The sequence below is a fragment of the Zonotrichia albicollis genome, chromosome 13, assembly GCF_047830755.1.
Source record: "Zonotrichia albicollis isolate bZonAlb1 chromosome 13, bZonAlb1.hap1, whole genome shotgun sequence".
NCBI classification, from domain to species: domain Eukaryota; kingdom Metazoa; phylum Chordata; class Aves; order Passeriformes; family Passerellidae; genus Zonotrichia; species Zonotrichia albicollis.
Window position 1 is genome coordinate 5,209,318 of NC_133831.1, and position 18,845 is coordinate 5,228,162.

The 18,845-nt window shown below is 43.0% G+C and overlaps 1 protein-coding gene across 1 annotated transcript in view; it reads right to left on the bottom strand.

Annotated features, from left to right (window-relative positions):
- Positions 1 to 16,902, bottom strand: part of CDYL2 (chromodomain Y like 2) — a 59,498-nt gene extending 42,596 nt beyond the window's left edge. The window contains exon 1 of the mRNA XM_074550817.1: positions 16,483 to 16,902. Within this exon, the coding sequence (XP_074406918.1) occupies positions 16,483 to 16,506 (24 nt within the window). The 5' untranslated portion in view covers positions 16,507 to 16,902. The remainder of the gene's footprint in view (positions 1 to 16,482) is intronic.
- Positions 16,903 to 18,845: the final 1,943 nt, after the last annotated feature.

The window sequence follows — 18,845 nt, forward strand, 5'->3', positions numbered from 1 at the left end:
TTTCAATGTCACCAAAGTTTTCCTTTTTTGACAACTGTTTACACTGTGGCTATAAACCTTTGGAGATCTAATGTCTTGATAAAACTAAAAACCCAAAGAAACATAAATTAAAACTCAAATACAGATCTAGAACAAGTTTTGCATACCGGGGCAACAGAGAAGTCCCAGAGCCACTCTGAACCCATGTTTCTTCTCAATATGAAGGTCCAGATTTGCTTATTTGTGTGTCATGACATTAGTTTCAGGTTCACAGTTACAGATTGGAACACAAAAAGGGACAGTTATACCCACTGAACCCATGCTGGGCTGCACAGGAACATTCTTCATCCATGTTCTGCACGAGGTCCCAAATTCTGATTTACTTAAACCACATTATTCCAAAATCATCATGCCTAATTTGAAGTGATTCACAGAAAGTACACCATTGCTGGTAGTGAATCCAAGTCCCATAAATAGAATGCTATAACCTTAATGTTAAAAAGTGTGTCTCAACTCTGATTTTGAAGGGTAAACTTCCAGCCACTAGCACTTTTTATATCTCTTAGTTAATTTAATTTTCCAAACATTAAATCCTGCAAAGTGGTTTGCAGCTTACTGAACAGATGGTCTCTGTTTCTTTACATTTTTTAAAATTTGGGAGCTAATGTGATGGCTCTGTCTATATTTTTTAAGCTGCTTTAGAGTCATATTCTGGAACTTCATCCTAGATGTTAAGGTTCATCACTTGTGTTTAAAGTTCAAATTCATATTATTTTGTATATTTTTGGGAGACACCACTTTTATGAAGTGTGTAGCTAAAATAACTGCATTCACCAGATCAATATAAGTAACTTCTTTTCTTAGTTTTATTCCTTAGAAAAACAATGCACCTCCTCTTAAAATGGCAAAACTTTGACTAACAAAAATGGAAAAATTAAATGCAAGGAAGATGTGCTCACTTCTGCGCCCCAGTTTTATTTCTGGTAAAAAAAGTTTATTACTTATTGTCTTAAATCTGTAGCCATGTGCTCAGTCACATGGCCAAGGAGAAGTCTTCACTGTGCTATACTGGATCACTGCAAACAACTGTATAATTACCCACATCTGTCTACAAACTGCTTTTCATCTGCACGGATTTGCACCCTGCTGGAAACAGGAAAACAGCCTTGTTTGCCTGCAAAAAGTTCAAGTGCTAAAGATGTATTAGGATCAATTTAGAGTCATAATACTACCTAAGTGCAAAAGCTTAAAAAGAAGTAATCTATCAAAGATGCACAACTATAAAAAATTAACAATTTACCTGAAATTTTTTTTTCAGTGTTTGGGTTATTAAAATTGTATGCCATGAATTCAAAAATACCAATTAAACAAATTGGAACAGAACACTCTAGGAGTGTTCTGAAAGCAGACACACGAAACATTCAAAAAGTGTAAGGAGTTAAATAAGTTGAGTTAGTGTCTCATGTATTTTTTACCATAGTAAAGTACATCCCTATTTTTTATCGAAAGAGTTAGTGTCTTTTGGAGATATCTGCCCAAAAATAAGAAAGGTGTTGGTTTTGCTGACCTGACAGACCATTCACTAGGCACAAGTGATTCACCATCAGCTGCATTTGGGAAATGAAGATGTAACAGTGTTTTCTTCTCAATCTCAAACTGACTAAATAGTCTGCTGAGCCTGTTGGGGTATGGAAAAGAGCTGCTGCCACTTTAGAGCAGACAGTGAACCAAAAATTACATGGTTTTCTCCAATGGAATTAATGACTAGTGAATCAATTCCCACTAAAATAACCCAGTTGTGCCTCATCAGGGAACTCCACGGGGTAAATGCAGTGAGTGTTTGCATCAGTGGCACACGAGCTCCCTGGTCCAGCACAGCCAAGTGTGAGGAGACAGAGGGAGCACATCAGCAACACCTCCCTGTCCTTGCAGCACATTTGTAGCTTACATGACATTCAAAAACACACCCTGAGTTTAGTTTAGAGGCCAAGTTCTCTGTGGAGTCAGCTGTGCCAGCCTGTGTCATCTCCAGGCTCCCCTGTGCATGGGGGCACAGAGAGAGGCAGGGGGTGCCAGGGAGCTGCACATGGGCAGGGCAGGGCTGCCAGGGAACCTCCCAAAGACAAGGCCAACAACACCCGGGGAAGTGCCCTGGCACCACAAAGGGAAGGGATGGGAAGAGCAGGGACTGGAGAAGTTCCTTACAGAGCCTTCAGAAGAGAACCTTCAGAAGGTTTGGGATTAGGAATGATCTGGAAGTGGCTGTGTGCATTGCCCAAACTGTACATCCCTGCTGCTGAAGGGACTGCCTTGTCCACATGGGAGATGGACTGCCTGTCTGTGCTACACTCACACAAAGATGAGCAGCACAGATCTACCACAAGGAAAGGTGCAGCAATCCTGTTGTGTTCTGGGATGCCATCATTTTCCTGGAAAAGAGACACAACTTTTTGCTCCAGGAACGTTCTGGAAAATTGTGAATATTTTCACCTAAGGGCCAAACCCTCACGTATCTTTTGGTTTTAGATACCCAAAAACCTTTTCAATGGCATGTTGGACATTTCCCTAATCATCTCAATCAAAAGCTGTAGATTTTTTATTAGTAGAAGTCACAACCTTACAGCACTGCCAGATTCTGATAAGTAATTCAAACAGTGTTATACTTATAGCTGTCCAAAACCACAGCTCTCCAGCACTGTAACAACCAAGGTCAACTTAGTTGGTTGAAGTTCTGTTTTTAAGTGACCTTTATAAAAATATTTAGCCCTAGGGCTTTTAATTTTCTTGGTATAAGCATTTGGTATTAAACCACACTGAAATAATTTTATAAAAGTAATTTTTTAGTTTGACTGTTCCAAAGTAGACTGTCCAAGGATAGATAACTTACAATACACATCCATTAATGAAATTGTAACGTAGCCAGAAAACAACTGTGATAGTACTTTAAAAAAAAAATTATACTAGTTCATCACCCTGCTTGGCCAAAAGTGAGATAAATGCTGCTGGAATGAATTTTTCCTTTTGAAGGTCAGTGTCCATACTGTACATGGAATGAATCCTTGCCATTGATGCTTTACAAGAACAGTATCAACATTCATGAAGATTTCAGCTTTAATCATGTGATGAGTTTGGTTAACAAGATTCCAACTCCTTATCTTCTGTACTTCTTACACAAAGCAAATAATTTTGTTTTTACATGAGTGTGGATCTCCTGGACTTCAGTGAGTGTCTGTGACTATGGTGAGCTGTGGAAGCCCTTTGTGGTACAATGTCTGATCAACTTGATGCTGAGAACAGCTGCTAAAGTGGGTGGGCTACTTCCACTGGGGTTGCTGATGTTGCTGAAATTGGTGCAGTGTAGAACTGGTGCAGCATTTCAGAGCTCTGCAGTGTACAAAGCTCAAAGGTCAGGCTGAGAGCGCTGCTTTGCAGGACTGAGAACTCCAGAGAAACTTTCAGTCCTATATAGGATTTATTAAGCTCATTAAAATAACACCCAGTCCTAGATGAGCCACAGCTTTACTTACTCTCTGTTGTGGCTCTCGAAACTCAGAGTGTGATTCCCTCACACAATAGCAGCGAGAAGCCACAGATCGAAAGCAGCTGCTGCCATGTTTGCAGAGGGGAAGGTGCTCTGAGCACTCAGCACTTTCTGTCCCACAAGGGCTGCAGCCACCGCTTCACCCCGTTCTCAGATGTCTCTGTTTGAGTCACACGTTCAAGTACCCTTCTCAGAAATGGAGCTGCAGACTAGTCACTTCAAAAGAAAAAAAAGCCTCAAAACTGGCTGTAAACCAGCCTTGGTTCATGCTCTGCCTCCCTCAGTTAGGCTGTATCTGTCTCTGCAAAGCTGTGCTGCACTGCTGTATAATCACAGGGGGAATGAAAAGGTAGGTCTTGCTATCAGTTCTTCTGTGAGATCTCAGGCTTATCACACCGCTCCTCTGCTAACCCTGAGGCTTACTTCTCAAGTACTTTCCAAATCTTGAATAAGTGATATATCAACTACTAAATATCTGTAGGCAATCCCCAGATATCCCCTCAATGCCTGAGAATGTGTACATATTTAAGTGTACATCCAAAACATCCTTGGTGATTTCTCAGCACTAAACAACATCCTTGGTGTCTAACCCAGCACTTTGAAAGATCAGCTGCCATTACACTGCAACTTTTAAATGCTGGTTATTGTGGAATGGCTGCCTTTTGGTGGTAACAGGAGCAACAGCAGATGGACACCAAGTAAGAAAGACATTTAGAAAAAGTTATGTTAAAGCTGTTCTGTGCTCCACAAAATCCTAGAATTAATAAGGGAATCTGACATCTTAGAAAATAATTTATTTCAGTTAAATAAAGGAATTCTGCCTTGTAGCAAAACTTTAAAAATTATTGTTCTTGGTTTGTAACCTGTCCTTTGGACACAAATCTTCAAATGGACTGTAGAAAATCAAGGGTTGTGTAAACGAAGATATACCAGCAATGCAAACTGCATATCCAAAATAAAAACTATATGTAAACTACATCTCTTATTGATCAGTAAGCAAGACTTTTTTCCCCCTGGAAAACTAAACAGGCTACAAGAGTAGCAGTTAATAGCAGGGGAGGAAATTGCATCATTCATGGTACAAATAGAACGTTCACTTCATGTTAAAAGGAGACCTGCCTTTCTTCCAAACAGAGCAGATTGTCAGTGGTGTTTGGCATGAGTGGATGAAGCACAAAAACTAACAGCAGCACAGTTGCAGAACAATTTGAATCACAGCCCACAACAGCTTGTCAGTAAGTGGTCACCCTGTGCCACTGCAATACCTGATACGCTTCCGAGAGGCACTCACAGAAATACTCAAAGTGATGTCATGTCAGAAAGCCAAAGCACAGCATGGTCAAACAATGCAGGAAAAAGATCTGTCATCCTTTGTGGTGCCCATGACAAAGCTGGGGAGATGCTATTCAGCTGGGAGAAAGAACAGTCTTCCATCAGTTCTGGCAATTTCTCAATGCTTCCTGAGGCAGCAGGAGGCTGCTCATAGGAGATTATGAACTGTAACTGTAGTCCACATGTTGAGCCATGCTGCTCTTCAGTGACAGCACATTCTCTGTAACAAGATTGATGAGAATAGTAATGCAAAGCTTGGGATGTGTACAATGAAAAAAAAGGGGTGTCTTCCTTGGAGCTTGTAATTTTTATTATCTCGATCCATTTGATAAATGCCATACAACAGACTGTTCACACAGGCCTTAGTCAGCAGGGAGAGATGACAAGGCCACCTTGGAACTCGTGCTTTAACCCATCACCTGATGCAATGCATAGGACAGGCAATGGAATTTGCTGCTGGTGAAAAGTCTCCTCCCAATGGCCTCCAATGCTGCGTGAGGCCAGGGGAGGAGCAGAGCTCTGTGGTGCTCCTGAGCTCCACCAGGCCACAGAGACACCCTGCTTGCTGTGTATTCTGATGGTGTATTTACACTTCAGCTTCCCTGTCAGCACTAACACATCACTGTTGGGTGCAGAGTGCTGCACAAGGTCCTAAACCTGCAAAAAGTAGAGGAAGGAGCTGGTCCAAATCACATGGGCTCTGAAAGTGTTGCTCAGCACATTGATACTCAAATATTTTCCTCTGAGAGAGTCACATTTCCCACAGTTAATTGACAATCACCATTTTTGACACCAAGAGACAAACAAAATGCAGCACTGGGAAGGCTAAAAAAGTTGGCCAAGGGCCTCACCCTTTTCCTTTTCTTAAGAAACCTGAGGGTTTCTTTGTGTGTAGGGGGAAAGAGAAGCTATTTCATTGGTAGATGTTAGAACAGATTATCAAGCACAACTTTCTCTGGTGTTTCTGTTACACCTTCTGTGCATCATCAGTGCACAGATGATTATGGCTTCTACTGCACATAAGACATTAACAGACCATAAAGGAAAGTTAGAGGAAAATTCAGTCTTATTGAATTTTGCTACCTGTACTGCCTGTCTATTTAATTACCTATCTCACACTGTTTTTATACACAAAGACAGAAAAGTGGTCATTTTGCAGTTCCACTGTAAAAAATGAAACAAACAAAATACCCTGAAAACCACACACAAAAACACACCCTCAGAAATAATTTCTTTTTCATTGCTTCTTTCAGTTTCCTGTCACTTTTATCACTGTTTCCATACCATGATGCATTTTGCTGACTGTGCAAACACTGCATGTATTAATCTGCAGCAAACAGCAGCACATGGTCTGTAACAGTGACCACATGAATACAACACTGTCAAGTTCTTCATCATCTCTACCATGTCCTTTCTGACTGTTGTAGTACAGTACATTGGTTCTCACTTGTCAGCACAGCAGAAAATGATGAACCAGTGCTAATATTTACTGAACACAATAGCACAAGTTTTTTCTCAACTTTTCCCATTTTCAGATTGTGGAAAGCTTGAGTTTAAGCACCTGGACCCTAATACAGACTCTTGCTTTCAGTTACTGCAGACAAATCACAAAGTTCTTGCCCCTCTTCAGCCAGTATTTATCATTCCTTCAAGAACTTTCAGGTTATTTCCCCTGGAATCACGTGAAGTAATTTTTGAACATAAATGTAGTTTTCCCTCTAATTCCTGGTACTTAATTTGGGATCTAAAGTTTCCCTCCTCCCTGTATAGCTTTTAATATGTGAGTCATATTCCTGTTTCATTTGAAACTTTGCTATGTTGCACCATTGCTGAACTTAAGTTTCCTACTTCCTCTGCTTATGTAGAGATAAATTCAGTCACTTCACATCAACCAAGGTCTTCCCGTGCTGTGTCATCCTAAATTCATGCACTTCCATTTGCAGTCTGCTATTCCTCCCTTACATTCATCACCAAAACACTTTGTGATCAACATCTTTGCAGTTTCTCTCAGAACCCATTTACAAGCCCTGTAAGCATTACTGTGCCTTTTCCTTCCATGTGAACCCAGCACCTTTCCTGTCAGATTTTCTATGCTAAAATACCTGAAACTTATCACAAAAGATTTCTGGAAGACAAATTCATTAGGTGCATTAATGTAATTTCATATTTTACAAAATTGTCCTTTCCCAAAAAAATGAAAAATAGGAGAGCAGATTTCAACTGTGTAACATTTAAAGGCAAGTCCATTAGCAGAGTCAAACAAATTTCACAAGTAGTCTTTAAAAAAATTATGCAACGTCACACTTTATTTTAAGATCTCTCATATTACTAAGAATAATAAGATACATGAGCAATGCTCTTTCCTTTGTTGCAGTGATTGCCAAGTGATGTCACAAAAAAGTTCATTGTACATGTGTGAAACAATTTGACAGGACAGGCTGGTCAGTTAGAAATGAGATTGTTTATATATCAGTATATTAATAATCACTATTTCTGGAAAAAAAACCCCTAATAACAGAATAACCACTTGATGGGTTTGTTAGAAATTAATTAAAAGTTAGTGGCTTTTTGATGTATATTGAGGTAAGGCAGACTGACAATTCTGTACAGTATTAAGGAAGTCTATGAATCCCATCCAAAACCATAAATGTGGGAAAGCTGTGGATAAACCCTTTTAGATGCTGAAATGCTTTTCTCATAGGAGAAACCTTGTTTTGTTCATCAGAAACATATTATTCCATTAATGTGACTTTCCAGTAACACTGACTCAATCATTTGCCTCATGCCATGCGTTTACTGGAATGTTTCCAGTTTATCTTTAACCCTTTAGCCCCAGTTATTAAGCAGAGCTACAACAAGGAGCCAAAACTTCATTTTTATTACATAAGTTTGATTCAATGTTACTTTATCACCTCCTCTCTTCTTCTCTTTTGTTGGTTCGTACCACACAGTGCAGCTTGTTAGAAGTCTGGAACAGGCTGTCCTGGGCAGTGGTGGAATCACCATCCTTGGAAGTGTTCAAAAAGTACCTGGGATCACAACTTAGAGGTGAAGCTGGTGGTGCTGGGACTCAATGGTCTTAGAAGACTTTTCCAAACTTAAAGGTTCTGTGATTCTACATCTAGACTGTGAGGGCTCTAAAGCAGAAACCAAACCAAGCTATTCTGTTTTGTCTTTTGCTTTGCAAAGATATTAATTCACAAGGGTTAGGAGTTGGAATACTGGGATACAGCTTGTGTGTTTGTGATCTCTGAAGAGCATATCAACACCTTAGTCAATAACTATGTTTGTTTAATGACTGTAGTAAGTACAAAACTAAGAACTGCCATATGAGGTCAGACTAAAGGTCCACTTAGCTCAACGTGTTGTATATTCAAACAGAAATTAGTATTGGATGCTTAGGAAACAGCATCTATAGAGTAAGTGCTGCCCTTGCTCTGCCCTCACAGCTTCTCATGATTAGCAGTTTAAAGATTGGTTTGTGCTGAAAAGTATAAAGGGATCAATCTGCCAAGAACCTGTTTTACCATTCTTTGAAACCTTTTACAATTCTGATTTCCACAACATCCCATGGCAAAGAGTTCCAATATTTAATTATTGTAAAGTACTTCCCTTGTCTCCATCACTTGCCTAATTATTTCCTTTGCTGCATATCTTTTCTTGTGCAATGAGAAATAGCATTCATCTCTGACTTAACTGAATATCCCCCATCTGTCTTTTCTATACCATTCAATCACTTCTTTACCCAGCCAGAAAGTTTTCATAATGTGTCATTTCAGTGACAGCCACTCCATCCCCTGATGGCCTTTCTCGGCATCACTTCTGGTTCTGTCTCCTGGCAGTGGGTGCACTGCTGCACAGGTGGAAGCCCCATGTTCCCCAGGGACACAAGGATCATCATCTTCCCTTTCATTCTCAATTGCTTTTTTAATAACAGGTAAACTTCTGTTTGCCAGAAGTCTGGTGCCATGGACTGGACACCCATCAGGAGCTGAAACACATTTTCTGGTTTGGTTTCACTGGAAGGGAATGTGGTCACTGCTCTCCAGGACAGTGCTGTGATGCAGGCACAGGTGTGGTAACTGGAGATCACAGGGAGATTCACTTCAAAAACATGCACGTGATCCAAATTAAAATACTAACGTGGACACACCCAGAAACCTTCCATGACGATTCCAAGATTTCTCTAGAATAGTAATATCTTCTTCAGGGCTCATTTTTATGCATGAATAGTCAGGATTATTTTTCCTTTGATCATTAGCTTGCATTTGTAAGCACTGAATTTCAGTTGCTGTCATTCAGCTCTTCACTCACAACTTTTGTCTTGACAATTATAATAATAATAATAATCTATAAATTATCAGGAGTAAATGTGATTATTTTCAAGTAATTGATGGCTCTGTTATACAACACAGGTCCCAATACCAGTGTTTAAAACCTCTATTCACAGACACCTCTGTAAGCCAGGTGGTCTAAGAGATGACTAAACCTTCTGGACCACAGTTTGGTTTTGTTACCAGCTGCTCCTGTGGGATCGTAGAAGAAGGTTTTTTGAAAAACCCTTTACACCAGCCAGTCATTCTTCTCTAAATATTGACCCTAAGATCTGTGAGATGTCCTATAAAAATGTTAACTCTTGTCCAAACCAAGACATGCTCACGTGTATCTGCTAATTCTGTTTCTTTTCTTCTATTCTTCTCCTTCTTTTGACAGGTGCTACTAATCTGCATGCAATGGCTCTCAGCACTGTGCAGTCCCTGGTATTGCTTCTTAATCCATTTGGTATGAGCACATATAAGTGATTAATATGATTTCACCAAACCCCCAAAAAATCTAAATAAATGCATTGAAGAACGTGAAGGAAGAAAATATCCTCATTGTTTCTGGTTTGCTTCTGTGAAGGAATGGGGTGCAAATTTTGTGGATATTCTGTGACACATCTAGGAAAGCTCAAGTAGGGGAACTGCTATTTTCAGACAGAAGTGTCTTTCTGACAGATGTTTTAAAATGATGGTTTTGTTTTAGTGTTTTGTTGCAGTCTCCTGCTCATACTACCCTTTACCATTTTGCAAGAGTCAGCCTAATTCTTCTTTTTGGTGAGGCATGAGAAGAATCATTCTTTTCTCCACAGGTCAATCATATCAATTTTTTGTGAAAGTCTTTAGAGACCCAATAAATTTGCAGCAATATTTTATATCAGGACGTGTAATGAGATAATATTGAAATAGTACTGTAATCTACATTTGTTCTGTGTAATAGAAGAAAACAGACTCAAGTGTATTTCTTTTAGTGTTGCAATATTACCAATGTAAAATTTTAATAGTAAACAAGGAGTGTAGCATTGCAATTCAACAGGCAGAAAGGATGAATTTCCTTTTGTCAAAACCAAAATATTTGTATTTGCATGAATGTAATTACAAACATTTGACTTTAATGCTATTGTTTTAATAGTTTGAATACAAGAAACAGTTAACTATTTAATATTTTTTTTTGCCAGTGTCAGGATGCCAGTATCATAAAATTGTGCTGCAAAAACGATCTGAAAAATATATGGATAAGAAGGAACAACAAAAAGGGATTGCACTGATGAAAATGTACAGAGGCAAGAAACTGTACTAATGCTAGAAGTCAAATGAATGGACAAAGAAATGCTATTTACAACATAGCTGGCCATCACAATCACTCCATTGATTTAAAAAAAATAATTAGCCCATTTCCTTCAATATTAGACCACATTTAAATTTTGCCATTATTTGAGCTGTCTCTCTCAAAATATTTTAACTTTCAGAAGCAATTACTAAGCAATGAGTTTATTGCTGGATTTTAATATTCAATCAAAGACCAGCCCAAAATAATGCACTGTATTTGTCATTCAGGAAGTGTTACAAAAAATGATGCAATTTGAATCTCTGGATAGTTATGGGCACTGAACCTGGACACTGAAGGGAAGGAGGATTGTTCAGTTCAGTGGCTTTGGAGGTACCTTCACTTCACATGTTCAGGCTTTGAAGAGTGACAAGGGTGTATTTCAGTGTCCCTCCCAAGCAGCAGCACACTAAGGACTTGTACCTTGAAGCAAGCTACACTTGAGCCCGATAAAACACTTTATCAAGATTGTAACAAATCAATTGGTTTTGGGTGTCCCAAAATATGCTCAGCAGTTTACAGTGTAATGAGGAAGTTTGGCTTGTGGCAGCAGTGATGATGTAGGCAAACAAGACAGTCATGGGCATTGCAATGTTCCAAATGCAGCTCTAAACTGGAATTTCTTAGTAAGACAATGAATATTGCCAGAGTTATCCAGGTCTGCTCTTGCACCTTGCTTGGTAACTTTAATTTAGAGAAGTGCCATGACGTGGGCAGAGGGGACCTCTGGCTAACTCTTTGTTGCCATCTTTATACCTCAATTTGTACCTCAGTTGATTGCCCAGTTTAAGATTGAGGAATACAGTCTGCACTGCAAATCACACCACATTTGGAACAGAGTTCTGAAAACTTTCATCAGGCAACAAAATTCCTGGATTTCTACCTACTGAAGTTAATACTGCTTGGAGGTTACTTGGTTTTGAGGACAGTTGTCATCTGAACACTAATTTTGAGAACAGATGAGTGATAAATAGCTGATTCTTCAAAATAGTTATTAGTGAAGCTTTTGCACTAAAAAAATTGAAAAGGTGTTACTTACAGACAACCAAATCTTAGAGCTTGTGAGTGCCAGCTCAGTATTACTGAAATCAGCATTGCATCCACAGCTTGCCAGTGTACAGGAGTAGGTGCTAAACTGTTCTGTGTTGCCCAAATCCTACTTCAAGCCACTGTTTTCTGCTTGGGAAGTCAGTCCTATCCCTTCACCACAGAGCAACTGTATCAATACAGAGGCTGATTTGAGAAATAATCTTTATTAAAATACACCAACTTCTTCCAAGTCACCTCTTAGAAAATACATATGTGAAATAATTAAAAAATAGATTTCTGCTTTTCAGTTCAATAAGCAGGTTTGAGTATGTATCTCTGCTAAGTGACTCCATTGAAAGAGATGCAATATGGAAAGCACAATTGTACAAAACTTGCATTTCCTTGTAAAGCAAAGATGATTTTCTGAACCCTGCATCTCAAGCCAAACCTTGCATCCAGAAGTTCAACCCTGTTCTCTCCCATCTGCATGTCTCCACATGTCATAGGGATTCAGCAGCAGGGATTCAAACAGTGCCATTATTATCTTCAAGTTTTGACTTTGCTGGTACCTGAGTGCACGTACAAATGGGAAATGTTGCAATTATCTGGAAGTATCTTATCTTTCTAGTGGATCATGTGAGCTGAAATAAACTGCAGCTCATTCTTACACTGCTGATGAAACAGGCTAAGATTGAATTGAAATGTGTCACTGTGGTGGACATGCTCCTAGCCATGAGCATTGCATCACTTCAGGGAGAAGATGCCATTTTTAAAAATGTCATTCTTCCCTTTAATGCAATAACTATTGAGCTTTAAAGACTGGTTTTATTATTGTGATACAGAAACATGTACATGTTAAGTCCCCTTCAGAGAACTGGGTGTAAACTTTAGATCACTTATCAAAGGTGTAATACAATCTGCCACAATGGTAAAATACCACTTCAGATTTCAACTTCACCCCTGAAAGTCTAATGGTGTTCATTGCATACTACCCCCCCAAAATATTACATAAATAAAGCACTGAAATGTGTTTAAAGAGCATCTCTGTAACACTGATAAGTGGCTCACATATTCATCAGTAAAGGAGGTTTTTATTGCAGTAAAAAGGATGCTCCAGGCTTGGGGAAAAAAGTTAGGAGCACAGTTCATATGGAATTTTTTTCCCCTCTAGAGCCATCTCATAGACTTAAAATACCAGAGTCTGTGAGATAACTGTCTGGGTTCAGGTAATGTACATGGAATTGTACATGAAAAATGAAAAATGTTACTTCAAGTTACTGAAAACTTTATTATGAAATCAACAAAGTTGGTATTTAAAAGTAAATACATTTCCCATTGTGTCTGATGCTGAAATGAACGAGTATTTCCTGTCCATGCCTCCAGCAGTGTACTGTAAAACACAAGGCAAACCAGGGCAGCCTTACTGAATGAAGGCCACTCTGAAGACCCTTTTTGTCAGTCCTTTATTTTCAGATTATTATTTCTAAGGAAACATGCACCACAGGTCTTTAATATTTAACAGGTTACCTCTTAAGAGGAAAAGCAAGGGAAAAAAAAAAAGGAATATTCCATGACATTTTCACCCACTCATAAAAGCTTGAAATCATAAGCACATGGAAGTCAAGCAAAGGCAAACCAGTATTTCATATAGCCTGAGAATTACACTAAAACATACACAACATCCTTTACTGTTAAAGGAAAAAATGGACTTCAAAACATCACAACTAACACCTACATTTTAGCATATAATTGAATAATTATCTTTGGCTGTAAAGTGTCTTGGTTCTACCACACAGGTCTAGAACTGACTAGCAGGAAACACAGAACTCCTATGGGTGTTCTTTTGCTTCTAGAATAAATTGGTGCCTGTTTCCCACTCCTAACCTAAATGTAATAGGAGGCATTTCAGATGATTAAAAGCCATTTCTAACTGGAAAAAGGCACCTACCTAGCCAAACACTGAGGTTATTTTGTCTGTGATCTTATTTTGTTTCATTATAAAGGCAGTAATTGAGTTTATCTTTAAGTTTAAAAGGTTGAAGAGCCTTTTAAGATGACATGACAGTAGAAAATGAATGAACTGACAGGATAAATATGCACATCTACTTCCAAAACTTCAAAATTTCTATAAGTTTCTTGGATACCACCAAAGTATGATGAGTTCATACAAGCAATATACACCCTGCACTTTTTCCATGTGCTTTATCAGGGCCTCTATGTCATGATTGGCTTTAAAAATAATTTTTCAGCCAGTATTACATTCTCCAAATTGCATAGTTAATTATTGGTGTTACTTGATGAAGTTCAATAAGAATCCTTGAAAGTTTTGGATATTACTAATGAGTGAAAGGGGACTCAAGAGTGCACTATAGCTTTGGAATGTCACCATAAGATCCAAATTATTTATTTACACCCACAGTCCCAAATTATTTCAAGGTAAAATCCTGAAACTGTTTAATGGTAATCTTGTGGTCCACATAATGTTTTACTTGTTCAAGAACTTGGGACTGCTCTGAGGGCATAAAGCACTTCATCTCACTTGCAAACTGGTGTGGGACATCCAAGCCCTAAGAGATTCTTTCTAATAAATCCCCTGGATGCAGCTGCTTTTTGGGAAGGGGAAAAAGCAGGGAGGCAAAACTGAGTCATCTTTAAATGAAGCCACTACCATCTACACAATTGCTACCGATTAGATATTCAAATTCTTCAGCTTTCTAGACATTTCTTCTGACCTCTGTCATGGAGAACTTCCCAGTGAAGATACAAAATGCAAATGAAGCCCTGCACACATTTTTGCCAAGTGTCCATCATGTGGATGAAGATTTTACACTATGACCAGTTGAGGTCATTTTCCAAACACCTCACACAACAAGAAAGGAACAGGCACACTTGTTCCACCTACCTCTTCTGGTGGAGACAATCCTTCCATATTGTACAATGATAAGCAAAAGTATTTCGAGGGGAGTAACAAAGAAAGGAAGTGATTCAGAGGCTTTGAACCACAGTACCAAAAATTCATTCCTCCATGCAGATGCCTGCAAAGAGACTGCCTGCAAACTGGGCTCTTGGTCTGCTCCCTCACAGAACACACCAGGTGACCACTTGAGCAACCTCACCTGATGTCACACAGTGACACTGCCACATCCAACTACCAAACCTCATCATCTTACAGCACAAGGATCATAAAACAGCAGAATTTTTTAACGATGAGTCAGAGCTAAACCATCATAGCTACCATTAGCCTAAGACATATCAGCTTCATTTCTTTCTAGAACGAATCCAAATGTCTAAAGAAAACTCAGACAACACCAGGCAAAGATCTTCTATGCACCCCAGAAACTACTAATCCTAGAAGTGTATCACTAACTTTTTTGGGTAAAACTTGTTCTTCACAGAACTCCCACTGGCTATTCTGGAGTCACAACAGCAACACAGCTGACTTACAATATCCTTAAAATTACAAATTAAATGACATACTGCAAAATGGTGAGGGGGGAGGTCAATGACACTATCCAGATCATCATGTACTTCCGACAATTTAACACCACGTAGGGGAGTTTAAGTGCTGCTCACTTCAGAGGAGGTCTGTGTCACACACAGTAAACCACCATCCTAACAGAGCAATGTCATCCCTTAGCTGTGACCTCTGCTAAAGACTTTGAAAGACAAAGTGAAAACTGTCTACGTGAAACCTGTCAGATCCTGCACTGCTTGCACTTGAGACCCTACAGTTGATCATCAATATCATCAAACAGAGAAGAAGTCCAACCACGTCCAACGAACCGCAGCAGCAGTTCTACACCCAAGCACACCCTGATGGTTGAGCAGTACCTATCACTGACACACAGCTCCAACTGGAAGGTGATGTTTTCTGACCCATGTCTTAAACTGTGCACTCCAGAGAACCTCACTGCAAACGGCCATTTCACCAGGAAATGTGGAGCCCGAGGAGGTGCTCCAGACCAAGAAGTGTAGGACATCCAGTCATGTTTGGTGTTTTTAACACTTCCACCTTGATTCCACTTACTGGAACTGGATATTTCAAACACCCATGTCCAGTCTGTCTTATTTTTCATTTCAGCTTTCTCCCTTCTTCTTCTCTGGCGTGGCAAGAGTGGTAGACTCGTTCTCATTTGGGGCATTGGAACTGGGTGTCGGAGGTCAAAATTCGGCTGGGTCTCGCCCACAGCCCGCCGGCTCCTTTTTCCCTGCCTGCCCCCGACCCGGCGGCCGTCGCCCGATGCTGCCCCGGCGCTGTCGCCGCCGCCGCGGCCGGGGGGCAGCGCACGCCGGGCTGGGGGGCCGGGGGCCGCCGCCCGCCCCACCTCGCAGCCCGGGCCGCCCGGAGCGGGGCCCCCGCCAAACTTTGCGGCCCGCGGGGAGCCGGGGCCCGGCCCGGCCGCCGCCCCCGCCACCCCCGCAGCACCCCGGGCAGGAGGTGAAGCAACCTGGCGCCGGCTCCTGCACTTTGCACAGCGGGCGCAGAGCCGCCTCCATCCCTGCGCCTCCCGGCAGCGCTAAGGCGCATTTTTTCGCACTAATCTGCACATTCAGCACGTCCAGAGCGCCTATGACTTTACCTGGACTTTCTCCACTCTCCGGGCTCATCACACCGCGATCGCCTCCCCATCCTACCGCTAACTCTCGCTCTCCTTCACTCCTTCCTCCTTCCCTCTTGCAAGGCCTGCTAAGATCAAGCCCGATGGAAAGTAGAGAGAGAAAGAGAAAGAGAGAGGCAGCGGGAAGGGAGGGGAGCCGCTCCATCCCTCCCTGCCCCCCCCGGGCACACACGCCAGCCCTTTTCCCCCCACCCCAGCCCTTCCCTCGGCGATTTCCTCCGCTCTTCGGCAACTACGAGGGCTCGGCGGAGCGGCTCCGAACGCGCCCCCGCTGCCCTCGGCGGCGCCCCGGCCGGCGCCCCCCCCGCCGCCCGCCCGCCCCGCGGCCCCCGGTACCTCGTAAAGGTCCCCCGAAGCCATGCTGGGGTGCGGGACTGGGCTCCTCCGCGCCGTCTCCCTCTCTCCACCTCTCCCGCTCCCCCACTCGCTCTCTCTGTTGAGTAAACTGTGTTTTGCAGAATGACAGGCTTTGGGGCTGGCTGTGCGCAGAATCAGAGGCGAGGAGAGCGGAGAGGCAGGCGGCGGGGCTGGCGTAACCAGCAGCAGCAGCAGCTCGGGCGCACAGCGCCGGGAGCCGCGTCTCCCCCGCGGCGGCGGGGCCGGCGCCCCCCGCCCTCCCCTCACACCCCGCCCGCCGCCGCCGCCTCCCGCCCCGGGCGGGGACCAGGACCGGGACGGGTCCCCTCCGCGCCCTCCCTCCGGGAAAGTCCCCGGGCCGCTCTGACGGCGGCCTCCTCTCCCTCCTCCTCCTCCTCCTCCTCCCTCCCCGCGCCCCCCCCCGCCTCAAACTCTTTCCGCGGCCAAAATAAATAAATAAAAAATAATAATTAAAAAAAAAAAAAAAAAGAAGAAGAAATACAGGGGCGGGCGGGAGGGGTGGGTGCCGGAGCGGGCGCTCGGCGGGGAGGGCCGCGCCGCCCGCCCAAGGTCACCACGGGGAGAGGCGGGCGCGGGGCCTCGGGCGGCCCTGCTGGCACCTTCCGCCCCCCCGGCGCCGCGTGGCCGCCCCGCCGCCCATGGCCATCGCCGAGGGAGCCGAGCGGGCGGCAGCGCCCCAGGAGCGGCGGCCCGGGCAGCGCGGCGGGGCTCGGGGACACCTCTCGCCCCCGCTCCCCGCCGGGCACGGCGATGCCTCTCCCGCTGTCCCCCAGCCATTTTGCAGGTTCGCCAGCTCACTCGGGGATGTTAAAGACAGCGGACTCCCGCCACCTGCCCTTCACGTGGAGGCGGTGGTTGGAATTTTGAAGCGGCTCGGGGATGCGCGGCCACACGCATCCACCGGCCATCGCCACTTTAGAGCCGTCCGTGTCATTTCTTGGAGCAAAAATGCCGCCCCATGGCCGCTGGCGTCCCCGCGGTGCTCACCTGAGAGACGGGGAACGTGTGAAGGTGATGCCGAGTGAGCCGGGCAGCGCCTTCACTGACCAGCGGCCTTCGCCGGCCATCGCTGCAGAGCCTGAGGAGCTTCTCCCACAGGAACCCGGCCCTGAGTGACCCGAGTCCGGACATATTCAGGAACGGCCTGGATGCAATCCCGCGCCATGTGCTGTCAGATGAGCCTAGAGCAGGGTGGTTGGACCAGATGACCACTCGGGTCCCTTCCACCATGAGTGATGCTGTGAACTGGTGATTCCGTGAAGAGGAATGGGCTCATGGTGATGGGAAGCCGCGCTTTGCAGCAGTGATGGACGCCAGAGGAGGCAGGAGCTGCGGTGTGGAGAAGAACCCTGAGCAGGATGCCGGGGCCACCGAAAAGGTAAGGGCTGCTCCCTGTGGAGGCTGATGAGCACCACGTCGTGTTCCTGCCGCTTCGGGCTGTGGAGGATGTGCTTCTCCAGGTAAAGTGTTGAGTGTCCTTTCAATATTTTATTTATTGGTAGGAAGGAGCACCATAAGGATGTTCTCTGAGCAGCTCTTCACACCTCGGCTCTGTAGCCAGCCAGCTCCAGTTAGTACTGAGTTTCAGACTCACTGTTCTCAGCTCACAGCCATTCCCTGTAACCTGGGATCAGTGGTGGTTGTATTGTCTGGCTTTGCCACAGTTTTGGCTTTTTTTCATCGTCTTGTGTTTATTGTTTTTCCCTTCTTGATTTTTCATGTGAATGTGAGAATTGGCACTGCTCAGAGCACAAGTTGGGGAGGGTTATTGAATGTGATAATGGTTAATAAGAGTTGCTGGTATTGAGCACTGAATTATTTCCAAAATTTTATTTCTGACCAAAAATCCTGCTGTGGCTCAAGTGATGTGAAGCCAAAGACTCTTCTGGCTGAGTGGATTCCTTTTTAAAATATCAACACTGGGTATTTTGAAGATTGTCACTTTTTATCATGAAAGTAGGAAATCACGCATGTACATCCAGCTCTTGCTTGACCCCATCTCCTGAACTGTGAATATTACCTCTGGTGATTATGAACTTGCCAGTTAACCAGTTTAGTATTGACTGAGAGTTCAATAAAAACTATCTAATGATAGTTTGGAGCTCAAAGACGTTTATGGTTTGTGTGGTCTGCAGAGGTGTGTGATGATGTTGGACTCCTAAGGACAAGACATTTTTTTTTACCTGACTGGTAACTGGAGAGTTGTCCTCTGCTTTCCACTTTGCCAGCAATATTTGGATTGTTGAGATTTGGTATTTGAAGAGTAAAATGTTGAAAAGATAAAGAAATACTGTAAAGTACCCTTGTGTAGTAATTCCAAT